Below are 26,820 nucleotides of genomic sequence, written 5' to 3'. Positions count from 1 at the left end.
TCTGTGCATCTTGCTTTGTTTGCCCTTGATTTAAACCTGTAGAATCAATTCTTTTTAGTAACTAGTGAAGGGGAACATCCAACATTTTAATTTTACTATAACTGAATGAGTAAGTTTGAGGGAAAATTTTTTTCAACCTCTTTAGGTTTAGGCAAATGAGAATATGTGTTTCTCATTTTGGGATGTGGATAATTGTGCTTAAATCTCTTCCCTCCTGAACCCCTCCCCAGCTCCATTTTAAGTTACATTCTGTGCTCATTTATGGATAAGTGAGGGCCAGATTGTTTCAGATCCTGGGACTTCCAGCCAGAAGTCCCGCAGGGGCCCTTTTCTTCTGAAGGAGCCCACAGATTGTCCTGCCTGCCTCCTTCCATTGCTGGCCCCTGGAGCTTCTGATTGGGTGTCAGCTGGCCTCGCCCAGGTCAGAAGTTTGCTTCAGTGCTATAAATCTAGAAGATTTGCTGGTTTCTGAAGACTTACGACTCTCAACTAGAAAGGAGTTTAGTTTTTTTTTTAAGTGGGCTTTATTGCACCTCTTAGTCACTCCTTTAAAATCCTGTATGTATGACAGAGGTGTGCAGGACTGCTTAACTATAGCTCCTGTTTGAATAGAAACTGGAAGTTTATTGTTTGTCAACTTCTATCTAGAACCAAGCTGTAAGTCTTTGGGCGTCTCCTCTGAGGAGGTTGGGGTTGGGCAGACTGCCATGATCATATATACTGAGGAAGAAGAGTAGGAAAGGCTCTTAAAAACAGGCTTCCTTTGTTTCCTGCTGCCACAATTCTCAGATGCGGAAAGTTCCAGGTGAGAGGGGAAGGGTATGTTGGGAATCACAATGTGGAACAGCTACAAAGAGAGAAGATTCCTTGGGTCCAGACCAAGATGGCAGTTTTGGCAACTACCACTCCTAAGGAAATGGTGTTTTTCACTTCCTTGTAAAATTTGAGTGTGATCATGTCACTCCTATATTCACAACACTTAAAGACTTCCATGTCATTCAAAATCAAAACTGATGCCTCACAGAGGCCATCATGGCCCTCAAGATGGCCTCACCTATTTCTCCTTGAAAAGTACACTTTTCCCTTCTCTGTTTTCCAGTTACTAGCTCAACTCCTTACTGGTCACACTCCACGCCCTTCAGCCTTGGGACCCCTGCGTTTCCCACCCTCTGCCAGATAGCCCTTGCCATCTAGTCGCTGCACACGCCCGACCGCCCCAGCGCTGCCTCTTCTAATTCATTTCTCTCTTTCCATTTGGAAATGGAGGTCACACCCATTCCTGCCTTTTGGATGTTTGAAGGGTTTAGATCAATGAATACATATTAAATGCTCAGTAGAGCACAGCCTCAAAGTCAGCCTTCAGTTGTGGGGTGTCTCAGTATTTCCTGTTCCATGGAGGCCACAAGGTGCCTTTTTCTGTGGGGCTGCAGCTGCTGTCCCAGAGGGTGTTTAACAGAGCATGGCCTTTTTTCTTTCTTTTTTTTTTTTTTTTTTTGATTATTTGTGCATACAGAACTGGGGTACAGGCCAGAGGTTCAATTTTTTTTTTTTTTTTTTTGAGGTGCTCCTCTTTGGAAATTTGTCTTGGGATTTCTAAAATGTTGGCTGCTATGTTTGAAAACTGGGAGGAATGACAGGCCAAGACCTTTGCTCTTGTGTTTTTCCCACATGCCTTTTTATCTGTAGTAAGCTGTAATTTGTATTTAGGGAATAGGTTAACTTCTACAGTAGAGATATGTCTGTGTGTGTGTGTCTGTGTGTGTGTTTAATATTAGATAAAAACAAGTGAAAGTCCTGGTAGTTATTTGATAATTGGAAGTTCTTGGAACTCAGAGGAGCTTTTCAAACCACCCAAAACAGTAACTATTTCAATACAGAAGTACATAGAGGAACTGGATCTACTTATACATAGAGAAACTGGATCTACTTATATTCTCGTCAGGTTGTGGCATAGGAACCTGTAGGGAGTTGAACATACCATATCTGCTTTGGTATTTTTTTAAGCTTTTGTGTGGGGGGTGGGAGAAGCATACACTTTGAAAAAAGACTGAGTTGCAAAACAAAATAGCATTAGTGAGAACAAAGTTTTTAGTACAGCAAACTTGGAATCCTGGCAGGCACAGTATGCACTGCTGGGCAGACTCAGCTCTGCACGCCCAGGTGAGTGACTGTCATGTTAAGAACTGTTGAAGAGACGCGTGCTTATGAGCAGGTGCTGTGCTTGCTCACTCCTGGGCTAGTTCTCGGGGGCCTATGCGGTAGTGAGTGACAGATCTCGCTTTCTGGAGGAACTGCCATCACATCATGAAGTTTTGTGGGCAGCCCTGCAGGGGTCTCAGTGGTGTGTAGGCAATGCTTGCAGCCACAGTAACACACAGCATGTGATTTCCCTCCTTTCAGGTTCTGTGGCTTCCAACAGTCTGGTCTTTCTACTTTGGTAGAAAAAGATGGAGGACAGACGTACATGAGGGCACCCCAGAGCTAAGTCAAGTTGATTAGCAGAGGTTATTCTGTGGAACTGGTGCTTTATTACAACTAGGGTTCAAGGTGTGCGCCCTTCATTCTTTCTTCACTTCCATTCCTGCCGTACCATGTCACTTTATCTTTGGAAAACACTGACTTACCTAAGTTTTTTGATGAACCTCATAGTGACATATCCAAAATTAGATCCAACTGAGTTAAAATAGTACTAAAATGTTTTAAAATTGTAATTCAGAATGATCTCAAACTTTAAACCTAAAGGATAAATTGTAGGAGCCTCGTAGCTGTAGCACTCTGGTGAGTAGAAAAACAAGGACTGGGTGGAGTAAGACCCTCTTTGTAGATACATCTAAACTCTAGGGCCCAGGATATTCTTCTAGAGTAGACATACTACTTTGCAGGGTAAAAATAAGGGAGGGGTGTCGATGACTAAAAACAGACATGATGAACTGCAGAGGACACGTGCCCGGATTGCCTTCCCCTGCGGAATTAAGACGGGGTGAGCCAAGGCTGGCTCCAGATGGCTGCTTGGCCGCCTTGCGCAGTGGGAGGGTCCTTGAGAGAGGGCACCGTGTGTTTGTTTATGTCTTATCTGTACCCTGGTAAACATCGCCTGGTAAACAGGACAAGGTTTTCATGTTTGTCTAAATGAGAAATATTACAGACATGAACCAAAGAAACAAAAATTGACATTTTTCTAAACTTTACAGTTTCCTTGTGGCTCTCGTTGATCCACCTGCTTCCCTCTCGCCTCCTTTCCCTTGCTCTGTGTCGTATTCACAAGTCCAGCTCACTCTCCTGATGAAAGCTAGCTTCAGAGAGATGCACACTTAAGTCCAGTTCAGAGGTGTTTCAGGACCATCGTGGTCTCTATAAATAAAATGGGGCCACAACTGAGTGGCTAAAATGAGTACAGACAGTTTGGCATTAAGTTTTGGAGCATAAACTACAGATGTAGATTAGGTTCCTGTTTTTGTGCTTTTGGCTACGTGACTCTTAACTACATTTTTCTTTCTCATTTTCCTTAATTGTGTTTTAAATGTCCCAGCTTTGGCTGGGAAAGACTGTAATGGGAAAGATTGTAATGGGAGGTAAAATGGTAGATACAGCTGCTCACATAGGGAATATCAAATCATTGGGGGGGGCGCAGTGTTCTTTTTATTTTTTAAAATCAAAATAGATGTAATCTGTAGTATCTGGTATGTTTGATAAAATTTTTTAGAGAACATTTTATGTTATTAACATAATTTGTATGTATCAACTTTTCACAGATTTTTGGAAATTCTCCCGGTTTAGTGAGACTTAACATGAACTGAGAACTTGAGTAAATGGCAAGGAAGCCCCTTAGGTGGTATGAGCCCATGTTCCAGGGTGTGGTTCTTAGTTTTGTACTCAGTGGTAGTTTTCAGAGAACTGAAACTGGCTTCACAATTCTTAAGAGACATGTACATGAATGTAACTGGTTGCTATTTGGGACATTAAGTATGTCCATTACAAGCTATATTCTTACATATTTATTTGTATTTTCCTCAGGTTTTTAGATTACATATTACACATAGGATCCTCTTGTAACTGTAATATTTTATTAGTTGATTGAACTTAACCTTTTAATTTTTTAAAAAGATTTACTTATTTGTGCATACAGACCTGGAGTACAGGCCAGAGGTGTAGGGGCAGTGAGAAGATTCACCTGAGACAGAGCAGGGCAACTGACGAAGCACACTGCTGAGGGGAGCAGTGGGCGGGTCAGGAGAGGTCTGCCGCGCCATCTGGGTCACCTCTGTGTCGGGGATCGAACTCATGCTGAAGTGACTTTAGCTTCTTAGTCCTGTGCTTTAACCTGCTGCGCCACGAGGGTGGGCCCTGAACTTAATGTTTTAAGGACAAACTTGTGATCCATTAAAAACTTCTGAGGCTGCAAGATTCTTCTTTGGATTTCTGTCCGCGCTGTAGAAAGGGCTTTTCTTGACCTAAAATTTCAGTCACCTATTCCTGTTGTTTCCAAGCCTTTGAAACTCACGTGTGTCCACAGCAGGGTAGTTCCTCCAGTCGATTACTCCCATGGCAGAGCATCGTGCTGGGGTTGGTTGCGGAATGTACTCTTACGGATGTTGCTCTGCTCTTGGCCCTGTTTCTACTTTTCAAAAAATATTTCTTACGTGTGAACATTCTAGGCTTTGTAACTGGTATAATAAAATTTGATAAAAGCTTGAGTTTCTTTCCTATAAACTTGTAAAAGAAATTATTTAGGTGTTTTACAAGGTGTGTTTTTAAGCATCTGATTTTGGAGCGGTATGAATTTGTACCTCATTCTGCTATCTAGGAAGACACTGAGGGGTTGTTCTGTCTTGGTAGAAAGTTTAAGACAACCAGAATATCCAGGCTAACTTTGTGTGGGAATATACTCTTTGTGGATGTCCAGTGGTGGCTCTGGCTTTAGTGCCACCTTCCTCTTAAAAACCTCAGGTTTGTCCAGAAGCACAGAAGTGCCAGAACAAGAGGGTGAGGCAGCCATGCCTTTCCTGGGTCCCCTTTCCTGGGTCCTGGGACTAAGGCCTTTCCCTGCACTGTATAAGAAGATGCTGACAGAAAACCTGAGCATTACGCAAATTCCGTGAATCCAGAAACCTGCCCTTTTCTGCTTTGATCACATTTTATAAAACTGTTACGGATTTGTATGGAACATTAGTGAATGCAATATTTGAGTTTTTTGAATCCTTGAAGGAAGTTCTTGTGCTAAAAATTAAAATAATTCCTACTGTAAAATAATTCTATCCTCTGGAGAGATTGATCTATAACCCATCAAGGGAACCTCACAGAATTGAGAATCACTGTCTCTGGGCTTTTTCTTTCTTTTTTTAATTACCTTTAATTCCTGTTAAAAGATTATTGCTTACTCAGTTAAAGTATGAACTATGTACACATAACACGATTCTGTTAAGCACTGCTAACTTTTAATTCCCTCTTTTCCAATAAGTAAATGTTTGTATAAAATAATTCTTAACTCTATTGAATAAAAGGTATAAAATCTCTTTTGCTTTCCTTTACCAGTCTCCTAAACCTGGAGGCAGCCACTTTTTTAATCAGTCTTTGTAGCATCTGCACTTTTTGCCCACACACCCTCTCAGAAACGATCAGATAAGTGGTGGCATGCATATTTATAGAAGAGAGAACTAAGAGAACTAAGAAGCCAGGTAATTTGGCTAAGAATACATAGCTTAATTAAGTGACCAAAGTATGATTTGAACCTTGGTCTCTCTGAAGCTTTAGCCCACGTATGCTCTTTTCATTAAACCATATTGAAAGAAATCTCACAACTATTACATGTTAGCCTGACTCAGCTCTTCCCTCTTAAACTCTTATAAAGCTCACTTGTTGATCCAAATCAGATTTCTAAAGTGATTTTTGAAATCACTTGGAAGGGTGTCTGCTGCTGCTTTGGTTTGGATTTGTGTGCATGTGTGAGGTTGCACAGTATGTGATTGGTAACCTTTGACTTCTTAGAACTTTCTCCTGTTTTCTTTTGACTGGAAAAAACAAATGTTCACAAGGCCTTAAACATCTGACTAAAACAAACAGCAGCCGCTCTTCATGATCCCCCAGCCACGCTCTGTTCTGGGCATTTTTTAGTCGCCTTTTCTTCTTAGCTTTTATTGAAAGGGATCATCTTGTCTGTCTGCCCCTCTACTTGAAATCTCCTCTTCAGCTGCCTTTTGGGGACCCTCCCCAAACAGTATTTGCAAGAAGTATTGCTTTCTCTTTCATTTTAGCTCCATTCCATACAGCAGACAGCATCAGGTCAGCACCACCTTGCAAAGGTCACACTCCTGTTCCAGGAGCTGTGTAATGGAGGCAGCAGGAGAAATCTGTAAGTACAGGCCTTCGTGATGATACTGATTGAAGTCACCAGGTGGCCTAGCTTACAAGATTTGGGGAAGACTTCTTGGAAGATGAGGGTCAGTGGTGGATTGAGAATCATTTAAATCTAGCATACTAAGCGTGTGATAGAATCGGCAGGATCTGTGGCCCACAGATCAGGACCCCACGGAGTGGGGAGTTTGGGATATCTCCTAAGGTTGGATTGGGTGTAGGAGCCATTGGCTGCCACCTAGAACACAGGTGTGGACAGATAGGTTTGGGTGACCAGAGAGAAGCTTTGTTTAGGTAGCATTGTTTTTTGGAGTTCCAAGGAACATTTAGAAGGATTTTGGTCTGGGAAAGGTTTTTATGTTGGTTTTGTTTTTTTGTAGTAGGTTTCGGGTAATGACACTCATTCTCACATTTCTTTTTTAAAGAAAAGAAATGACCTCTTATTAAGTAATAAGACTTAGCTGCTAACTAGAGTACTGCTAGAACCAGGAATAATGTGGACTTATACACATATTTCATTCCCCTTCTGCCCTGATCTCACACTGTTACTTCAGCATGACCTGGCAGTTTCCTGGTTTCACAGTTGTCTCCAGTCGTGTCTTGTAGAACCAGTCCCTGGTCTTCGATCAAGAACTGTAGTGATTAGGTTTCTGATGATACAAAAAAGCGAGGTCCTAGTTTTGTTAAATGGCTCCCAGGTCCCAATTCTGCAGTAACAGTGCTTGTTATTCTAAGAATGTATTGCTTTTTACATAGTTTAGGGTCATATGTCAGCTGTTGGTGACCACAGTTGGAACTAAAAAGTGATTACATAAATCCTGCCGGTTGCAAGGGGCATAGTAAAAGGTCCCTCCCTGCTCTATCTGCAGTGGGTTTAGAACATTCTGTTCCTATTGCTGACTCCTGGCTACACTGATAAAAGAGGAAAAAGTCGAGGCTTCTTCCTACAACCTTTCTTCTGGTCTTTCCATTCTTACCACTTTCTAATTCTTGCTCTTTCTTTTGCTATCTAGGTAATCCAGTTCGGAAATGATTTTTTTAGAAAATCACTTGGCAGTCATGATACCTTTCTCCCCCTTTGGCAACTGCTTTTCCGTAAATTAATTATTAGTATGTCCTTTTATTCTGTCTAATTTACATTTTACTCTTTTGCTAACTTGCCTAAAAATGAATTTTGTAATATAGATTCCACCTCCCAAACTCCAGAAATAGCGTACGCCAATTGTATTCTGAAAATTCACTTACTGAATGTTGGCAGATGAGGCTTCAGTACTCATTTCTGAACTCTCATTTCCAGCTAGTTTGAGAACTGCTGGAAAGGAAAGCCAGTGACTCCCACCATTGAAACGTCTGTTTTCTTTCTATCCACTCCCACAGTTCTTTGAGTTGAAAGATTTAACCAAGGAACTATATTGTTCCCCCCTCCCCTTTTTTTTTGTAAATCAAGAGCCTGTAACTAGATCTGCAATAAAACCATATGCTTCAGATAGTCATAGCACTAGGTTTGAGTTTTCAGTGATCAGTGTGTGTTAACCTGTGTACCTTTCATCTGAAGTCATTGCCAGTGACTTTTTTTTTTTACTGGAAAAAACAATATAGACTCCTTCCACGCTCTTCTCACCTTTTCCTCTCTGAACTTCAGTTTTCAAGTCTGTATAATGACTATAAGTTACATGATCTGGTTAGCTCCCCAGGACTGAGGTAAAGAACAACTGAGGTAAAGGGTTTTGTAGGCAAAATCCTTTGCATGTCTCAGTTTTACCTCTGTATAGTAAAGTGTCATGCAGAAACAGCAGTGTTATCCAGTGCTTGGGGACTCTTGATGGGTCCTTTCCAGTTGACCTTCCTATTGTTAGGAAATGAATTAATGCATCTCCTCATTGAATTGATCATTCGCCGTGTACCTGGCACTTGGGTGACCTTCATCGGACACAGAAACGGTGAACAAGACAAATACCTTCCCTGCCCTGTCAGGCTTAAGTTTGCTTCCTTAGATGTTTATACTTTGAAATATGAGTGGTTTTGACTGTTTAAAATAATATTGTTAGTCTATTTTTACTTATGTTAGTATTTTGGGATTTCAAAACAGTTCCATATTTAACACTGTGTCTTTGATTGTAGATATTTGGAGTCTGGGAGTGATTCTTTTCATGTTGGTGTGTGGGCAGCCACCCTTTCAAGAGGCAAATGACAGTGAAACATTGACAATGATTATGGATTGTAAATATACAGTACCGTCCCATGTGTCTAAAGAATGTAAAGAGTAAGTAAAAAATAAAGCATGTAGAAAACCTTAAGCACTCAGAAATTTTACTTTATTCCATTAACGTGTAAAAAAATTGAGGTGATTATAATGTCTGAGGATTTGTTTTCATTTTAATTTTTGAATTTAATATTTCTACTACTCTTTTAAGTATATTTTGGTGGGTTAGTCCCAGAGTAATTTGAAGTTTAGTGTTAAAGTACAGGCTGTATTAGTCTATGTCTTAAATGTGCCTGTTTCCAAGAAACCCATTACATACATGCCTCTTCATCTTCACAAAAGGTGATTACTTTCATGGAAATTGCATTCACAGAAAGCAAGACCACCTGCAGTTATTTAAGTTCCGGAGAGTTAGGGCATTTTCTTTCCTGAAATAGACCATCAACATACCATTTTAGGATTTACATAGCTGATCTCATTTTATTTACACACTCCTCCCAGTTGAGCCAGAGAACTTTCTTTTGACTTATGTGGCTATGGGAAGCCAGCAGCCAAAATATGTGCAAGTTGAATTTTTGAACTTTAAAGTACTTTATAGTAACTATCATATGTATAATGAAAAATTAATGTAATAGAATAACTGTCAGAAGTTTAGTATTTCATTGACATTATGGTTGGTATATTTTAGTAATAATGACTAAAGTTTACAGCCCTTTAACTTAAAGGATTTTGAATTACTTCCATTAGCTGATAAGAAGGAAATCTGATAGCTTGAGGAATCTTTTCTTGGATCTTTTGATACCGTGTTAGGCTATGTGGTGGTATGGATAAGAACTTGAGTGTTCAGACTTACTAATTTGGACCATAAAATTGTGTGAGGACCAATATCAGTCACCACTGATACTGTGTCTGGTTCTGGTATGCCACCAAGCCACAGTTAATTCAAAGGTAAATTCTGATACCTAGAGTTAATGCTAAATGATAGGAAATTGTAGTTGTGTATTGGATTTATCAACATAGCTGGAGGTTGTGATTTTTCGTTGCTCAATCTGGTGGTACTAATAAATCTTCTTTATTCCCATCTGCCCCATCACCACCACTAGTGTACCTAATGAAATTGATGTATAAATGGGGGAAATAAATTTGAATAAAGTAACCACAAGTAATAACCTCTTCAGGAGCTAACTTTAACAGTGGACTTACTTCCTTTGCAGCCTGATCACACGGATGCTACAGAGAGATCCCAAGAGAAGAGCTTCTTTAGAAGAGATTGAAAACCATCCTTGGCTTCAGGGAGTAGACCCTTCACCAGCCACAAAGTATAACATCCCGCTTGTATCATACAAAAACCTCTCAGAAGAAGAGCACAACAGCATCATTCAGCGCATGGTGCTTGGGGACATAGCGGATCGAGACGCCATTGTAGAGTATGTCAGCACTCGTTAATGGAGGGGCATGGGCTGAGGGCTCTTGGAATGGGTCCCCAGCTGATCCGGGCCTGTGGCCACTGCTTTATGGACAGAGTTGCTAATTGGCAAGAAGGGTTTTGTCATTTATCTCTAGAGCTCCCGACCCATTGCCTGGCTCATAGGTTTTGTTGTGTTTGTTTTTGTACTCGTAAACAAGTAAGTCATGTCTGGGTAGTATCAGTGACTGCTCTGGCCTTTGTTCCTTCCTCCAGGGCTGGACAGAGTAGCCTATTTTGTTTCCTAGAACATTCCTTGAATCCTTTGTTCCTGTGTCTCCCCTGAGTCCTTGCAGTGAACAGGGAGAATGGGGCAGTACAACACACTTAAGAGTGCTCTAAGTTAGGGATTGGTTTCTCAAGCCAGTCACACGTTCTTGTAAGTAAACCCTCACTGGCCACAGTGACTGCACTGGGCGCCACAGAACCCAGAGTACATGCTTCTGTGACCCTTACAGACCCTGCTGCAGAAGCCTGGGGCCCACCAAATAAGTTCTTTAAAGCCAAAACCAGAGTTTAATAACCCAAGAAGTTTGGAGTCAAGAGAAATATAGAGATGTAGTTTTGAGGGGACAAAAAGAGATGCATGTGCTTTGTTTTAACAAAGATTCATTTCATTTTTTTTCATCTTTTTAAAATTTTTTTTTACATCATTCTTTATTTTGTACATTTTTTCAACTCGGTTGTAATCCCCATGGACTTCCCATCACCATAGTCCCGTGTGCTCTTCCCACCCTAGTTTTGATTCCATTCTCCTCTCCACCCCTGTAGAATGTCTCTGGTTTATAGTTGTTTGTTGATTTTAGCTTGTATTTTATTACAGTTAGTTTTTTTTTTTTTCTGATCCCTTACACTCTTGCTATGAGTGAAACCATCCAGTAATTTTTCTTCATCTTTCTGGTTTATTTCACTAAGCATGATCTTTTCCAGCTCCCTCCATGTTGCCACAAATGGCATAAGTTTATTTTTTTTGAATGCTGAGAATATTCCATAGTGTATATGTACCACATCTTGATCCAGTCATTTTTTGGAGGGCATTTGGGTTGATTCCATATCTTCCTTATTGTAGATAGAGCAGCAATAAACATAGGGGTGCAGGTGTCCTTTGGATAGATTCCTCGGTCATTGCTGAGTCACGGAAGCTCCACTTTTAGCAGTTTGAGAAACCACATAGCTTTCCACAGTGGTTGGACCAGCTTGCATTCCCACCAGCAGTGCAGGAGAGTTCCTTTCTCTCTACACCCTTGACAGCATTTGTTGTTGCTAGCTTGTTTAATATGGGCCATTCTCATGGTGTGAGGTAGTATCTTACTGTGGTTTTAATTTGCATCTCCCTTTTTACAAGTGATGTCGAACATTTTTTCATATGCTTGGGGGCCATTTGAGTTTCCTTTTTGGAGAAATGTCTTTTGAGCTTTTCTGCTCATTTGTTGATGGGATTGTTTTTTTATTTTTGTTGAGTTTTGTTAGCTCTTTGTAGATTTTTAACAAAGATTCATTTTTTAAGTGACCCTGTCTATAAACATAGCAAAACATTTTCACAAATGAAGTTAATTTGTTGAATGCAACAGTTGGATATAATGAAAAGAGGACATAACCCAGGGGCAAAAAGAGGTTTCTACCAGTGGGCCTCTCTGGCACGACTGAGTGCTTTGCCCCAGTTACTGCAAGGAGGTTTTGCAAAACTGCAGCACTGCCACAAGAGCACCGAGGAGGCCCTGCCCCAGCAGGGTGGTGCCTGCATAACGGACACACACTCTCGAAGTGTTTTTAGTACACTGGAAAGGAAGACTGATGAAATAAATCCAGGGTCAGAAACCAGGTTTAAATGCATGTGTCTGCAGGTTTCTAAGGGCATTGTGAGTTTTCACAGACCAACCCACAGCTACTTAAATGGCCCGAACGAACAGGACGAGCAGGGTAGTTACTGTTCCTGCCAAAGACTCCCTTTAGGGATGTAGAGAAAGTGAATTTTCATTCTTGAGTGGCTAAAGATGATTTGTATCTCCTTACATTGACTTAATATGCTTAGGTTAAATGAAAACATGCAGTAGCATTATAGAGAACTATTTAATTCCTGTCAATTTAAGTACAGAGCCAAAGAGATTGCTCAGGTGATACCTTGTGCCTGCCCTTCACATGGGTAAGTGCCCCAGTGAAGATGTTGCTAGGACACCCGAGCTCTCTTGCTGCCTCCAGTATATTCTGCAGGTGATTCCCGAGTTTAAAGAGAGGTTTGTTGATACCTGCAACACAAGCAGTGACTCGATCGGGTGCACAGCTAAAGAAACTGCTGTGAACAGTCATTCTGAGCTCTCAGTTTCACCTTGGGCTCTTTGGAATCACACCCCAGCCTGCACTGTCTCCATTAGCTCTGACCCCACTGTATATTTTGTGAAAAGTGATTTCCGTACCTTTTCTTTCCCACGCGTTCATTGGGTTCATTTTCACTAACTCCAGGATGTTTTTGAAAAGCACAGTGTCACGTTTCTGGGCCTTGTGAGGCTTGTGGTACTCTGGGGTGATGTGCCGAACAGGCCAACTGCGAGAGGGTGGGCGGCTGTGTGCCCCGTGCGCTTCACCCAGCATCTCCAGTGGGCACCTGCCAGAAAGGTCCCGAGGCAACCATTACTGTGAAAGAAGTGAATAAATGCTTTGATTTTTAATTCAGAAGAGATAAATGGCAAAATCTCAATTACATTAATAATTCATTAATGTCTAAAATGCCAGTATATGCAGTGTATAAGAAATTTATCCTAATTTTTCTGATTGGCATTAATATTTTAAATGCACATTTATACAATTAATTTTATGCATCTAATGGAAGCAAGCAAGCCAGCTTAACAACAGTAAACTCTTTGGTACAGGTGAAATTTTTGGATACTGTATACATTCTCAGAAACTTCATTGCCTTTTCTTATATGTCTAAAACACCACATTCTGTTACCAGCAGCATTTGTATTTTTCATGTCAATAGCTTTATGTGGGTTTTTGGAATTTAAAAAATGATCTGTGAATTTTTTTCCTTGATTGCGTTTTTTTCATAATTTTATTTTCATAATTTTAAAAGACTCCAAATCATTTCACGTGCATGTACTTAAAAAAAATCTGTTCTACTGGTAAAAATCTGCTAATGTAACTTATATTCATTCTTCCCTTTGTTTTCCTCAGAGCCCTGGAAACCAACAGATATAATCACATCACAGCTACTTACTTCTTACTTGCTGAAAGGATCCTGAGGGAAAAGCAAGAGAAAGAAATACAGACCAGATCTGCAAGTCCTAGCAATATTAAGGCCCAGTTTAGGTGAGAAAAAAAAAACTTCACTGATTTTATAGTAAGTTAACATTTTGAAATAGTGAATTTTCCCTTTATTTTTTTGTTTTATTTTGTTTTGTTTTTGTTTAAATGCTTCCTAATTGTGTGGGGTGAGAGTGAAAATGGTGATGACAGCCTCACTGGAGAAACCACACAGGGTCTACACGAGCATGAGGGCCGTGGGTTTTCGTTCAGTTGTTCTAGGTCTGACCTACAGCGATTCATTTTTTTTCTTTTTAATTTTTTTTTTTATTCCAGGGACAAGGTCAAGTTCTCCTTAACCTTGTAACCTAAAATAATTTTAAAAGACATGCATAGCATATTTGTGCCATGATGTCATCGCAGGATTTCAGGGATATGATGGGTTAACTTAGAGAATTTATTGGCTGCTTGAGTTTTGGGAAATCACTTAATCTCTCTGACTCAGTTTCCTGACCTGTGGAATAGAATAATCATGTTCCCTCTCTGGGGGTTGTGGTGAGGGGCGTGTGCATTAATACGTGTAAAGTTCTTCAAATTGGGATACCTGTGTTTGCTGTCATTGTGGTGACTGTCCTGCACCCGAACAGCTCAATGAGGTTTGTATGTGCTCTCTGCCCTTCTTTTTTCCCTTTCACTGTCTCCTCTCCCCTGCCTCCCTGCTTTTCTTGTATGTCTGCTTTTCTTGTAGCCGTCCATTTAGATTGAAGCATGGTTACTTTTTGTGTCATGATTATGAAATCTCTGAAATTTGTCTTTATTCAGAGAAATTAATCCATAGAATTGGATGCTCCTGAATCTGAATAATCCTCTGTTTATATTGATCCATTCAGCTATGTATGTGAGTGTGTGTAGTGAGTTGTGTAATCATGATTATTTAAAAGAGAAAGAAAATCATTGGATTTCAGATCACTTACAATCAGCTTGCAGTGTGTAGGTTGTTACTTGGGTTGGAGTGACAGAAAAGAGGAAAAAAAAGCATTTTGGGGTGGGTAAAGGATAAAGACAGGATTCTAGCTTCATTGGAAATGAAATTAGTAATTTCTTGTATATCCTGGGTATATTCTTCTGTAATGAAAAATCGGCATGCTCTTGTTGTCCACGTGGGGGAGGACCGCAGGGAGAGAGGGGACACTCGGGCCTCAGGTTCGGCCAGCATAGGCCTGGCCTGAGCCCTCTGGTGGATACCAACAGCTTCAAGCACAGCTGCCACACTCCAGGCCACTGAGTCTGGCTGGAGCCGTCCCAGACTTTTGAGAAGAGATTATTTGGATTTAAACTATTCTCTGTTAAGTGAAACAGATCAGAACTCATTCCAGAGTTGGCCAGATAGGAAAATAAGTTAAATTTGTGTTCCTTTATTATAGAACTGCAAAACCAACCGAGCTATAAAGAAATGGCAGAGCCTTGTATGCACGTGCTTGCCTTCCTGCCACCCTGGGGGTTCTGGAGTGGAGACTGAGGACGCGCCTCCTCCTCCTCGACCAGGGCCGCTGGCGGTTGGTGGATATCTTCTTGCTTGCCACCTCTTTATTGTCACTGTGACTTATTGTCAGAACCCTAATAACAAAACTTGAGTTATTGTCAAGGACCTAACTTGCTGGGCATGCCTTGGAGCCAGAGTGACCTGGAATGTGGAAATCTTTACGGGGTCCAGAGATTGATGTTCAAGCCCACAGTTCTGGGGAGAGGGCTGGGCAGTCAAGCCAGTGAAAGCCAGCCTCAGTGCAGTCTTTGGTCTTTGCTTGCATTGGATCCTGTCAGTGAGGGCTGGAAGCCTGTTGTGGTCTATTCGAGGAGGCTGTGAAGCCCTCTGGGGAGCTACCTCAGCACAGGAGGAGCATCCTCTCAGAGGGCTCACAGGCTGCAGAGTGGGGCCACTGCTCTGGCTTGGTAACCACAGAACCCAACCAAGATGTCACTTCAAGCCTGAGTTACGTGGCGGGTTACGTTGTCTTTTGACTTCTGTGTAAAGGGGAGATAACAACAGCACCGACTTCACGGAGTTGTGGTGGATGAACTGGATTTCCCCACTGGATCCTCACAGCAGTGAGTAGCTGGAACACTCATGAGAGCAGTGCTGGTTCTAGTAATTCTTCCAGTGATCTTCTCTTTCATTGAGATAAGCCATGGTTTTCTCAGGTGCTGTAAGGATGGTTCAGGCCCGAACAGCATTTGGTGCATATATGTGCAGAGTAAGTGTGAGTCACTAACAGTTTGAGTTACTCCTACTGGGTTACTAGTTCAGGAGCAGCCGATAGCACGGCCAGGGCAGCAGCAGGCTTAGCCATGTTTTCTGGGGTGAGTGTGGGAGAGCAGTTCCTCTCAGGCTGGGGCGGAGCAGGGGCGAGTCTGTGCCCCTCCTTCAGTGAATCGGCCGCCACTCTGGTGGGTGACAGGACTTGTCAGGGCTTGCTAGGTGAGGATTTGAGCAAGTGCTTTCAGGAGCAAACTGAAAGGAACCTGGTGGGCAGCTTTCCAGGCCACGCGGCGACCAGGAGTTTGTGAAGCTGTGTTGGTGGAGCGTAGAGGACTTGTCCGGAGACACTTCTTTACTTTACTGCGTTGTTTTTAGTACTCTACAGTCATAAACCACAAAGGAGTGACTGCAGTGAACAGACCCGCTCCACCTTCTGGAGAGAATAAGACTTTGAGGAAGGGGGAAAAGGTCTGTTTACATTTCTGGGAGGTTTTTAAAGTTACAGATTGAATTAGGATTTATTCTAGGATAGTGTAATTGGTGTGAAGTGAAACCATCACAGCATGGAAGTCACTGTTTAGATGTTCCTGTTTAGCGAGGACCGTTGAGAATTCCAGTGTTTTTACAAAATAGGCTAGAGACTCCATTTCCATAAGTTGTTTTTTAAATTGTCTTCTTTTTCTTTAATTTGTGTTCTTGTTGTGTGACTGGGGAATGAAATCACAGTTTAAATAATAATGGATTTCACTATTCAGTATTCTTGGGTGGGCATTTTAAAATCATATTTATATTTAGTTTAATTGGCTGCTGGCATACCCAGATGTTTTTCTTGTGGCAGTGTAGAAGAGATGGAGTAGCTCTTCGGCCCTCCTCTGGTAGCGTGATGAACTCTTCATGGGGCCAGCAAGCCAGGCTGAATGATGTTTCAAAACCACACTTGCTTTTCTGGTGTTCTTGCTGGTGTTTACAGGATGTTGAAAGGGTGTATGGGCTGCTGGGTTCATTTTTCTTTTCTTTTCTTTTTTTCTTTTAAGTCTGTGGATTTTGTCCTAGTAAGTTTTATAGAATATAGAATATGCCCTACTAAAATCTGCATGTTATTACATGACTTTCCCCCCAATCTGTTACACAGGCAGTCATGGCCAACCAAAATCGATGTGCCCCAGGACCTTGAGGATGACCTCACCGCCACTCCTTTGTCCCACACGACGGTCCCTCAGTCTCCTGCCCGGGCTGCCGACAATGTCCTCAACGGCCACAGGAGTAAAGGCCTGTGTGACGCAGCGAAGAAAGATGACCTCCCTGAGTTGGCTGGACCAGCACTGGCCACGGTGCCGCCTGCAGGCTTGAAATCCGCGGCCAGTGGGCGGAAGTGTCTCTTTCGGGTGGAAGAAGATGAAGAAGAAGATGAAGAGGACAAGAAGCCCATGTCCCTCTCAACACAGGTGGTTTTGCGCCGGAAGCCTTCGGTGACCAACCGGCTGACGTCGAGGAAGAGTGCGCCTGTGCTCAACCAGATCTTTGAGGAGGGGGAGTCGGATGACGAGTTTGACATGGATGAGAACCTGCCTCCCAAGCTGAGCAGGTTAAAGATGAACATCGCTTCTCCCGGGACAGTTCACAAGCGCTACCACCGGAGGAAAAGTCAGGGCCGAGGCTCCAGCTGCAGTAGCTCGGAGACCAGCGATGACGACTCCGAGAGCCGACGGCGGCTTGACAAAGACAGCGGGTTCACCTACTCCTGGCACCGCCGGGACAGCAGTGAGGGGCCCCCCGGAAGTGAGGGCGACGGCGGCGGCCAGAGCAAGCCCAGCAACGGCAGTGGAGGGGCGGACAAGGCCAGCCCCGGCGAGAACAACGCGGGAGGGGGCAGCCCCGCCAGCGGCTCCGGCGGCAACCCCACCAACACGTCGGGCAGCAGCCGCCGCTGCGCCGGCCCCGGCAACTCCATGCAGCTGGCCTCGCGCAGCGCGGGCGAGCTGGTCGAGAGCCTGAAACTCATGAGCCTGTGTCTCGGCTCCCAGCTCCGCGGGGGCGCCAAGTACATTCTTGACCCGCAGAACGGCCTGTCGTTCTCCAGCGTCAAAGTCCAGGAGAAGTCCACGTGGAAAATGTGCATCAGCTCCACAGGGAGCGCGGGCCAGGCCCCGGCCGTGGGCCGCATCAAGTTTTTCTCTGACCACGTGGCAGGCGCCACCGCCGAGTTAGAACGAATAAAGAGCAAGAACCTGAGAAATAACGTGCTCCAGCTACCTCTGTGTGAAAAGACCATCTCTGTGAACATCCAGCGGAACCCCGAGGAGGGGCTGCTGTGCGCCTCCAGCCCGGCCAGCTGCTGCCACGTCATCTGACGGCGCCACAGCCCGCCGCTCGGCGCGGGGCGGGCCGCTCCTTCACCGGCCCTTGCGGTTTCTCTCGCCAAGTGGGCGCTGGAAGCAATTATTTATTATTTTTGGTTTGCTCGCCTGCCGCGGTGACAGTGCATGGTCCTTGTGCATGCTGCTAGACACTACTTTTCTTTTCCAGCCGAAAGTCTGTTGTGTCATTTTTACATTTATAATTTTCATGTGGATGATCAAGATTAAATTAAAATGTATATTTGGAACCTAATATAAATGGAGCACTTAGAAATTTGATGTTCTGCACTTAACCTAGAGAAAGGAAAAAAATGCTTTTGTTTCCTTGTGAAAAATCTAAATTCCTGTCCTGACCTTCTGTGATACGGAAACTCCGTGCTCTGAGGCACACTCCGCGGTCACACTCTGAGACAGAACCAAAGCAATAATGTCGTGACGCCAACAGGCCTGGGCCGCGCGGGCACGCCCGGCCTCGTAAGGCCTGTGCAGAGCAGAGGACAGCGAGCGTCTGCACTGAGAACCTTAAAACCGTGATTTCAGCATACCCACACCTGTTTGTCTTAAGCTACAGTGTGAAAAAAAAAGTTTGGGCTCTTAAAATTGAACAGAAAAAGATTTTCTTGTTTTGTAATAGGTGAGATAAAGTACTTAGATTTATAAGGCAGCTTCCCCCGTAGTGATAAATTACAACTAGACAATCTTATTTTGTAATGTGATAAAGTGAACTGATGGTCTTAACTCTACTTATAGAGTGTATGTCTGTCTAACAGAACAAAAAGATGCTCAGTGTAAATTCCTTCCTGTAGGGCGCATGCCCGGGTTTCCTTTAAAACTGCGCAGAGAGAAGAAACTGGCAGACCCAGCACAGGAACATAGGCGCACACAGAGGTTGGCAAAGTCAGAGCCCAGTAAGTTCAGAAAACTTACTGGGATCTGATTTTTAGGACTTGTCTCTTGTTAGTTCCATTACTTTACATCCTCTAGTTAAGCTAGCTGTGAAAAATGGCTGATCGAAATCACGTAAAGGGATAAAATTCACATATACAAACAAAAATACACAAAATCTGCTTGGTTGGCTTTTTTTAAAAATTTTTATTTTTTTTGCTAAGTGTTTTTCACTTTGCCTTCCTGCCAAAACAATAATCAAAGAACTCTTGCTTTAAACTATTCCTATACGAAGACTACTTTTGACCAGATAGTCGTCTTTTGTGGCATTTTATGAACACAGTATATTGCTCATTTTGGAAGGGGCCAGAGACTACGGTTTCATGCTGTGCCCTGGGGGAGTCTTAAAAGAAACGCTTAGCAACGTTGGTGATAAGATGGGGCTGGGCCCCGGAGCTCACCCACACTCATCAGCCTCCCTTCACGTCTCTGCAGTGACCGGCACCCGGTCCGTGGAGTGGCAGGCGCCAAGGACCGCATTCCATGGTCTCGCTTTCTCCAAGGACACGCCGGCTGCACCCGTAGGAGACCACGTGTTTTCCTCAGAACTCTGCATTCACAGTAAACCTACTGAACTAAGTGAAGATGATGCTAAAATACCTATTTTACTTTCTAGACCTAGGCTAGACATGTTTTAAGCTACGGCTCTAGTTCATTGTGATATTTATAATTGAAAGCTACGAGAATAGACGTGTGGGTGAAGCCATAGAACATATTTGCTTGAAATTCTTGAGCAGGGATCTTATAAAAGGGCCAGAAATAAGATGTGTGGTTCACATAGATAGTGAGCGTAACATCTGTATTAAACGTAGGAGAGAAGTTTATAAAGGGCATTGGCAATAAACTCTTTGTTGCAGCTGTTTTCCAAGTAATGTAAATACTTTTTCCTGTGATTATGTAAAGCCTTGGAATGGCACCTTTTAACTAACCCATGTGTGTTTGATTTTTGATTCAGATTCAGTTTTTTATATTCAGATGTATATATGGTGCTCACTTTAGGATCAGCAGTGTTGACCATTATGCTGCATAGCTGTATTATAGCCTTATTAGTTGTGTGTGGTTGGTTGACCCTCTGGGTATACAATGTTAGTCTGAGTGGCGTCTTACTCATTTGTTCATTAAGTGAATGATTGTGCATGTGTTGTATGTCATAGTATGTCCACACATAAAAGGGAGGGAGCGAATAACCATTACGTTAATATAATATTGGACCAAACTACTTACTTGCTCTAAACAGTTTCTTGTACCCCTTAACCTGTCTTCAGAAGTTGCATATAGTTACAGTAGTGTGTAAATTAAATATTGTGGGAAGAACAATTAGTCTTGTATTTTTCTGTATGTGTGTGTGTATATATATATACATATACCTGTGTGTGTGTGTGTATATATATATATATAAATATAAATATAAATATAAAATTATGTACTTCTGGCAGTTCTATCTGTATTTAAAGATGCGACAATCTTGACACCGATGTTAAGAATAACCGTGAGAACGAATCAAAGCTATCCCTACCATTAAGAGTTAATGTGTTAAGAGGGTACAGAATTATCAGCTGAGTTGGTTGGTTGCTTCCACTGCTGGTTGATTTCCTCATTGTGTAAACATTGACAGGTATGTGACAAATGGGAAAAAGAATCCAAATAATAAAGAGTATATTGGTGTTCAGCAATATAAATCGTGTTCCCTGTGTTTCTTCTCGCGAATTCAGCTTTGGGGAGTTGCAGCTGGGTTTGGCCACGCTGCACACCTGCACCAGCGGATGTGACTGAAAAAATAACAATCATGGCTGTTGTTGCTTTAAACTTACTAGCGTAGGTCTCAAGTGGGCCCTGGGACTGCCGTTAAGTATGCTGCATTCCCCAAATTCCTGTTTTCCCCATTAGGCTGCTCACCATGCTCCCTAGTAATTGAATCAACTAAAGCAATTAAAACTGCCTCAAGCTCCCACTTCTACCTTCCTACCATTGTATGTATTTCTGTCCTGCCCTTCCAGGTAGCATGATTCCAAGGTCCGTTCTTTCTAACCTAAACTCTAGCAGTTGTGAATGCCTTTTGAAAATAAAAATTACCATTTTGGGCCTTTTTTTTTTTAAGATTTATTTACGCATATGGAACTGGGGTACAGGCCAAAGATGCAGGGGCGGTGAGAGGAATAACCAGACACAGTTGGGAGCAGAACAGGCAGACTGACGAAGTACGCTGCTGAGGGGAACAGTGGGGAGACAGGTCTGCTGTGCCATGTGGGTCACCCCGCTGCCCGGGGATCGGACTATTGCTGCAGCGGCTGGTGATAGCTTCACAGTGCTGAGACAAACCCTTTGCACCACCAGGGAGGCCCCCGTGAGTACTCATCACTGTTTATCTTGCCTCCCCAATCTGCTTCTCTGCTAGATCATTCCTAACAAATGTGAGTTGATTCCCTAACTTCACTATTTCTTTCCTTCACTCTCGCTTAAACCCTTCAGTCAGGCTCTTGCTGCAGTCACTCTACCAAAACTGCTTTGTTAAACATCCATGGTGACCTCCATATGTTGTGTCCAGCAATCAATTTTTCATAACAGCTTTGAGGTATAATTGGTCTCCCACACTAACATTCACCCCCAAGAAAGATACCCATTTTCCCTCAGCTCCCCAATCCATCCTTACCCCCAGACAAAAACTAGTAACAGTGATGAATTTTAATGATCTGGTCATGCTTGTTTCCTCCCCTTTTCAGGACCCCATTTTACCTGGGTGTTCTATACACCTCAATGCCATTCTCATAATCTCTGAGTTTGAGGTACCCTAAAGGTCACTTCTGCTTCCCTTTTCTAGCTGTGCTCAAACTCTGTTCAGTCTAACACCTGTGTGAGGATCAACCCCCAAACAGGTTTACCTCCTCTCCCTCAAGCCTTCCTCTCCTAAGTGTTTCCTATCATAAATGGTAGCTCCAAACCTTCATCAGTTTTGCACAAACAGAATCTTTGTGTGATCTTTGAGCTCAGTGCCCAAACCACCAGTAAATCTTCCAATTCCAAATTGACCCTTGGTGCCTGCAGCACTGACGCTTGGCCCATGACCCCTCATCACTCACTGGGACAGCAGCAGACACGTGGTCAAGGCTTCCCAGCCGTGGCCCTGGCCGCTCGTTACTCTTCCTGCAGCACTCAGTGATCGGTTTAAAACTAGATGTTTCGAAAGTATAGTTTAAAATACTTGGGGGTGTTCTATATAAATTTCTGTTACTCTCGTCGTTTTGGTCAGAAATCATACTGTGTATAATTTACATCATTTAAAGTTCGGTCCCAACTTGTTTTATGGCCCAACTATTGCTAGCTTGGTAGATGTCTGAATGCTTGAAAAGTGTTCTTGTTGGTGAAATGCTCTATACCCATCAGTTCAAGTTAATGGTTATATATCCTATATATCTTCTATATCCTGACTGATTTTCTGTCAGTTACTGAGTGTTAGGGATTTGCCTTGTTTTCCCTCTAGTTCTCGTAGCTTTAATTCATGAAATTTGATGCTGTCAGGTACAGACACATTTTAAGAATGGTATGTTCTCATGGGTTTGGAAATGTTGCTCTTTATCCCTAAGGAATTATTCTTTGTCCTCAAAGTCACTTTGTATTATACTGCCATTACCATCCCAGCTTCCTTTGACTTCTGGGAGTACTAGATAGTAACTGGGTGCATATCCGCATGCCAGCGCCATGTGGCCTCAAGTGGAACGCTGTAGTCCAGTGCCTTGGTCCTGCGTTTCCCAGTCCGTTAGCACTGGAAGGTGAATGATGTCATCTGTCTTCCCTGACCCTACCCAGGTGGGCAGCCTGGCACCACGCGGTCCTCGCAGGCCATGGGATTTGTAAACCCACTGGGTAACTACAGTCTGAATCCCAGGGCCCTCTCTCTGCGGATCTTGGTCTTCCTCTTGCGCACTTCCTGCTGGAGGAAGGTCGGGAGCTGCCGGGGTTAGGTATGAGGCGAGAGCCTGGGGAAGGGGCGCATACATCCTGGCAGAGGGCCTGCGGGTGCTGTGGACAGTGGCCTGCACTGCTGTGAGAACTTGGGGAAGTCGCTGGGACCACATGCTGTAGTGTCCTTGTCTGTACACTGGGCACAGATGAGGAAACTGATGCCAGAGGGCATGTCAAGGTGCACACAGGTCCTGGCCTCCGCTGCACATCCCTGACCACCTGCTGCTTGTTTTCTCACCAAAGCCACCAAGATCATTATCAAGTCTGAGCTTCTGCGCTGCTGGTGGGGAGTGTGACAGTGTGAGAGGGGAGAGAAGGCAGAAGACTGCCACCTCCCCCCCCCCCCCCCCCCCCGCCCGCCCAGCAGTCCTCCCTGGACCTTCCCTGTGGGGCGAGTTGGCATGGGGGCAGGGCTGGCATTGTGCAATCTGGATCTGGGTTTTCCCCGGGCTGCCAGGTTCTCTTCAGCACTTCAGTCACAGGCCTCCTTGCAATGTCTGGAGACTGGGCTTGGAGTTCTAGTTGCCTCTAATTGACCAGGGTGGGCATTGTCCTCTGTGCCCCCGGGCTTCACCCCAACCTGAGAAACGAGGCTCTGCAGCCCTTTCTAGCTATTTCCTGCTGGCCTGTCAGGAGATTTGCCGCTGTTCCCTCTTCGCCATTTCCCAGGGCACCCCATCTTAACCAGGCCAGGGCTGGACTTCCAGAGGCCCCATCTGTTCAAGGGAGGCAGTGCCTCAAACATTGTCAACTGTGTGTGATAAAATGAGCTAGGAACGAGGAGAGAAGGGTTTCATCCGCGGGAGTGCTCCAGGGTGCCCAGGAGTGGGGAACCTCACCTTGGGCAGGTCCCCATGAGGGCCTGAGGTAGCGTAAGCAGAGTGGGGGAGGGCGTCCTCAAGGAGCCTATGGCCAGCAGGTCAGTGGTGTAGGCTGGGTCTGAGGGTTGAAGGGAGGCGAGAAGCAAGAGTAACAGGCAAGTCAGCAGGCAGAAGAGTCAGGGGATGTGATGCCACTGAGAAAGGTGCCAGGTGGAGAACAACCAGGAGGCTGAAGAGCACCCTCCACGAGGGGTGAGGTCATGCGCGGGTGGTGCGGCGGGACAGCACATCCGAGGCCTCCAAGTCACTTCAGATACTGAGGTCTACGGAACGTGGGCCACAGAGGGCCCCTCCGCTCCTCCTGAGCGGCTGCCTCAGGCTGTGGCCCCTGCTGGATCACTGGACAAAGAACTCAGGGGCCCAGCAGCCTTCCTCTTGACAACCTGGCTGGCTCCCCCATCCCTTGTCTACCTCCCTGGGCCTGGGGCCCGGGGCCGGTCATGGTGGAGGTGGGTCCTGCACGTCCAAGCTGACCAGAGGACCTGAGCCTCTGTCATGCCTGGCTCAGTGCTGGCTGACTGGTGTGGTTCTGCCATGATCAGACTGATGAAGGGTGGAGGGAGGCTCTAGGCAAGCCTCCAGCACAGGTGACCCCAGCCGGGTGCTGGCACCTCATGGCACACGACCAGCCAGGAGACAGGTCCCGGCTCAGAGGTGGTGGTGAGCCTCACAGGGCACCGAGCTGATGGGGTTCACCCAGTTGGGCTCCTGGGACTGGCCCCCCATGCTGGACGGTAGAGAAGAGGAAAAGAGGGTCCAGGAACTCCATCTGAATCTTTTCCCAGAAACACGGGTCTCCAGGCTGGGGTCAGGAGGCAGATCTTGGGCTCAGTGCTCAAACTGTGGTGGTGGCAGCCGGGTTTACGGGCATGTTCTAGAGATTGTCAAGCGCTGAACCCCACTGAAAAACTTCCATGGAGTGCCTCAGACCAAGCAGGGCAGGGCAAAGCCACCTGGAGTGCCCACACGGCAAACACGGTAGTGGTCTCCTGCGACCGAGAGGTGGCTGCGCGGGGGCTGGGCTTCTGGCCACAAGTGATGTGTGGGCCACTGAGGCCATCTCATCCTGATGCGGAGGAGGGAAGCAAGGCGCCAGCCCGAGTGAGGGAGACAGGTCTGGAAGCTGAGGCCCCGCACCCCTCCTAACCCTCCCCCATGTGCCGGGGCACCTGCAGCTTTCTGGGAGAAAGGCTCCTGGTCTGTGGAGCCCCGGCCATGAGGGAAACAGGAAACAGGCCCAGCGGGAGGGGCTGCTGCTTCACGGGCGAGTGCTGGTGGGCACGCAGCGTCTGCACAGCCGGCAAGAGGACGCCAGGTCGGCGCTTGAGGGGTGGTTCTTAAAGCGAGCCCACTGCCAGGGGGCGGCCCGGGGCCTCGGGGTCCGCACCCTGGTGGGCTGGGCTACCGCTGGCCCCTGAGGGGTACTGTGCTGTGAAGGAGGGGCCTAGCTAGGGAGGTGGACTGCACCCCAGGCAAAGCCAAGCCTCATCTCTCAGGGGTGCCCCCTGTGCCCCACAGGCCTGGAGCTGAGTGCAGGAAAGGCGTCCAGCAGCTCCAGGGAGAGCATCCCCTGAGAACGGCCTGGGCTCTGGGAAGCGGCACCCAGGTGCACAGCCTCCAGCCAAGCCCCCTCAGCTCCGCCCGTCACCACGCAGCCCTGCTCCATGCAGAGCAGAGCGAGCCATCTGTGCGTGCGCAGGGTTGGAGAGCTGCAAGTCATCTTTAATAGCTTGGTTGCTGTCGGTTCTGTTGATAAAGGGCTGTAAAATATTGCAAAACAGAACCAGGAAGAGGTACTGAGAGTCACTGGGTATTGGAAATAGGGCCCAGCTCAGTTGAGCCTCACGGGAAGCCCCCTCAGAACGGCTCTGGTGACCGTGCAGCGGCTCACCTCCACCTGCCACCCTACCCCATGGTCCTGGGTCGTGCGGGCTGGTGTGTCCCTGTGAGGGCAACAAGGAGAGCTGGTGGGTGATCGCGGGTGCACGCGGCTCAGGTCAGGCAGCCGGAGTGAGTGCAGGCTCGGGCCGAAACCGTGGGGCAGGAGAGGGTGAGGGGACCAGCAAAAGCTGGTCCGGCTCCCCCCTTCACCGCCCTGAAGGGACACGCCGGAGGGAGGCATCTGCTGGCCTCACGGGAGCTGCTTCATCAGGCCAAGCGCAGCGCCTGCGCTCAGGAGCCACGAGGCAGTGCCCCTGAGCTCAGGGCAGCCCGGGCACTCAGGTCGCCTTCTTCTCGCCTTCCCGCGGCTCCTCCTTCAGGTTCTCAGCCACGAGCTTCATTTGCTGTGGAGAGAACACAGGAGCCCGGGTGAGTCGTGCAAGCCTCAGCGGTGGCCAGGGCTGCTCTGCACAAGGCCGAGGCTATAGCACAGCCAGGCTGAGCCCTGAGAAGCCAGGGCCTCGCGTGCTGCCCACAGTCCCTGGGTGCCCTGGCAGAGCCCTGGTTTCTGGCCCTGACAAGGTGGGAAAGAGAGGTGTGGGTGGGTATAAGCTTGTTTGAAGGTGCTGGAGAGAAGCAGCCGGAATCTCCTCCTCTTCCCTACAACACCAGGGTGAAGGGGAGGTGGAAGGACAGAGCAGGGCGTCTGGAGCACTGACGGGCTGAGTCCTTGCTCTGCCCCTAAGCTGAGTGACCTCGGCAGTGACTTCTCTGTGCCTTACGCACTCCTCTGCAGCAATGGCAGACGGTGTATGGTGCGGTGGGGTCCCTGGCCCAGAGTGGATGCTCTGAAACTGCATTTTACCAGCCTTTGTCCCTCCAGCAGAGGAATGCCCTCGCCATGCCACGGGGCACAGCCTCTGCAGTCAGTCCCAGGGCAGAGGTCCATTTCCCCAGACTGTGTCGCCTGTCCCCAAGGATCAAGGCGACCTTGACGGTGAGGTTGGGGGACTCCTGCTGCTTCTAGTCCTGGGGCCCCACCTCCCGCCCTTGACCGCCCTTCAGGTCCCAGACACCTCTGTCCTCTCGGTGATGACCGTGGCGCTGCCCTACTGTTTGAATAAATGAGTAACTACTTTGGAATTTGGCTTCAGATACACACACAGACTTGATAAGGGCTATTTGCTTATGAGAAAAACACAGCTCTGAGCACAAACACTGCACAGACCGTGACGAGGAGGAGAGCACCCAGCTCGACGAGGAGGAGAGCACCCAGCTCG

The 26,820-nt window shown here is 45.8% G+C and overlaps 2 protein-coding genes across 6 annotated transcripts in view; one reads left to right on the top strand and one right to left on the bottom strand.

Moving 5' to 3' along the window:
* The window catches only part of SNRK (SNF related kinase), a 44,695-nt gene extending 24,198 nt beyond the window's left edge, over positions 1–20,497 (top strand). For all 5 annotated transcript variants that reach the window (XM_004676263.2, XM_012735185.1, XM_012735184.1 and 2 more), the window contains 4 exons: positions 8,473–8,614; positions 9,769–9,981; positions 13,191–13,325; positions 16,649–20,497. In XM_004676263.2, coding sequence (XP_004676320.1) covers positions 8,473–8,614; positions 9,769–9,981; positions 13,191–13,325; positions 16,649–17,867 — 1,709 coding nt within the window. In that variant the 3' untranslated portion in view covers positions 17,868–20,497. The remainder of the gene's footprint in view (positions 1–8,472; positions 8,615–9,768; positions 9,982–13,190; positions 13,326–16,648) is intronic.
* A 5,136-nt stretch (positions 20,498–25,633) lies between these two features.
* The window catches only part of ANO10 (anoctamin 10), a 115,455-nt gene continuing 114,268 nt past the window's right edge, over positions 25,634–26,820 (bottom strand). Inside the window, exon 13 of the mRNA XM_004676618.2 lies at positions 25,634–25,944. Coding sequence (XP_004676675.1) covers positions 25,879–25,944 — 66 coding nt within the window. The 3' untranslated portion in view covers positions 25,634–25,878. The remainder of the gene's footprint in view (positions 25,945–26,820) is intronic.

Source organism: Condylura cristata, unplaced genomic scaffold (assembly GCF_000260355.1).
Source record: "Condylura cristata isolate star-nosed mole 26May11 unplaced genomic scaffold, ConCri1.0 scaffold00004, whole genome shotgun sequence".
Classification (NCBI taxonomy): domain Eukaryota; kingdom Metazoa; phylum Chordata; class Mammalia; order Eulipotyphla; family Talpidae; genus Condylura; species Condylura cristata.
This window is presented reverse-complemented; position numbering and strand designations above follow the sequence as displayed.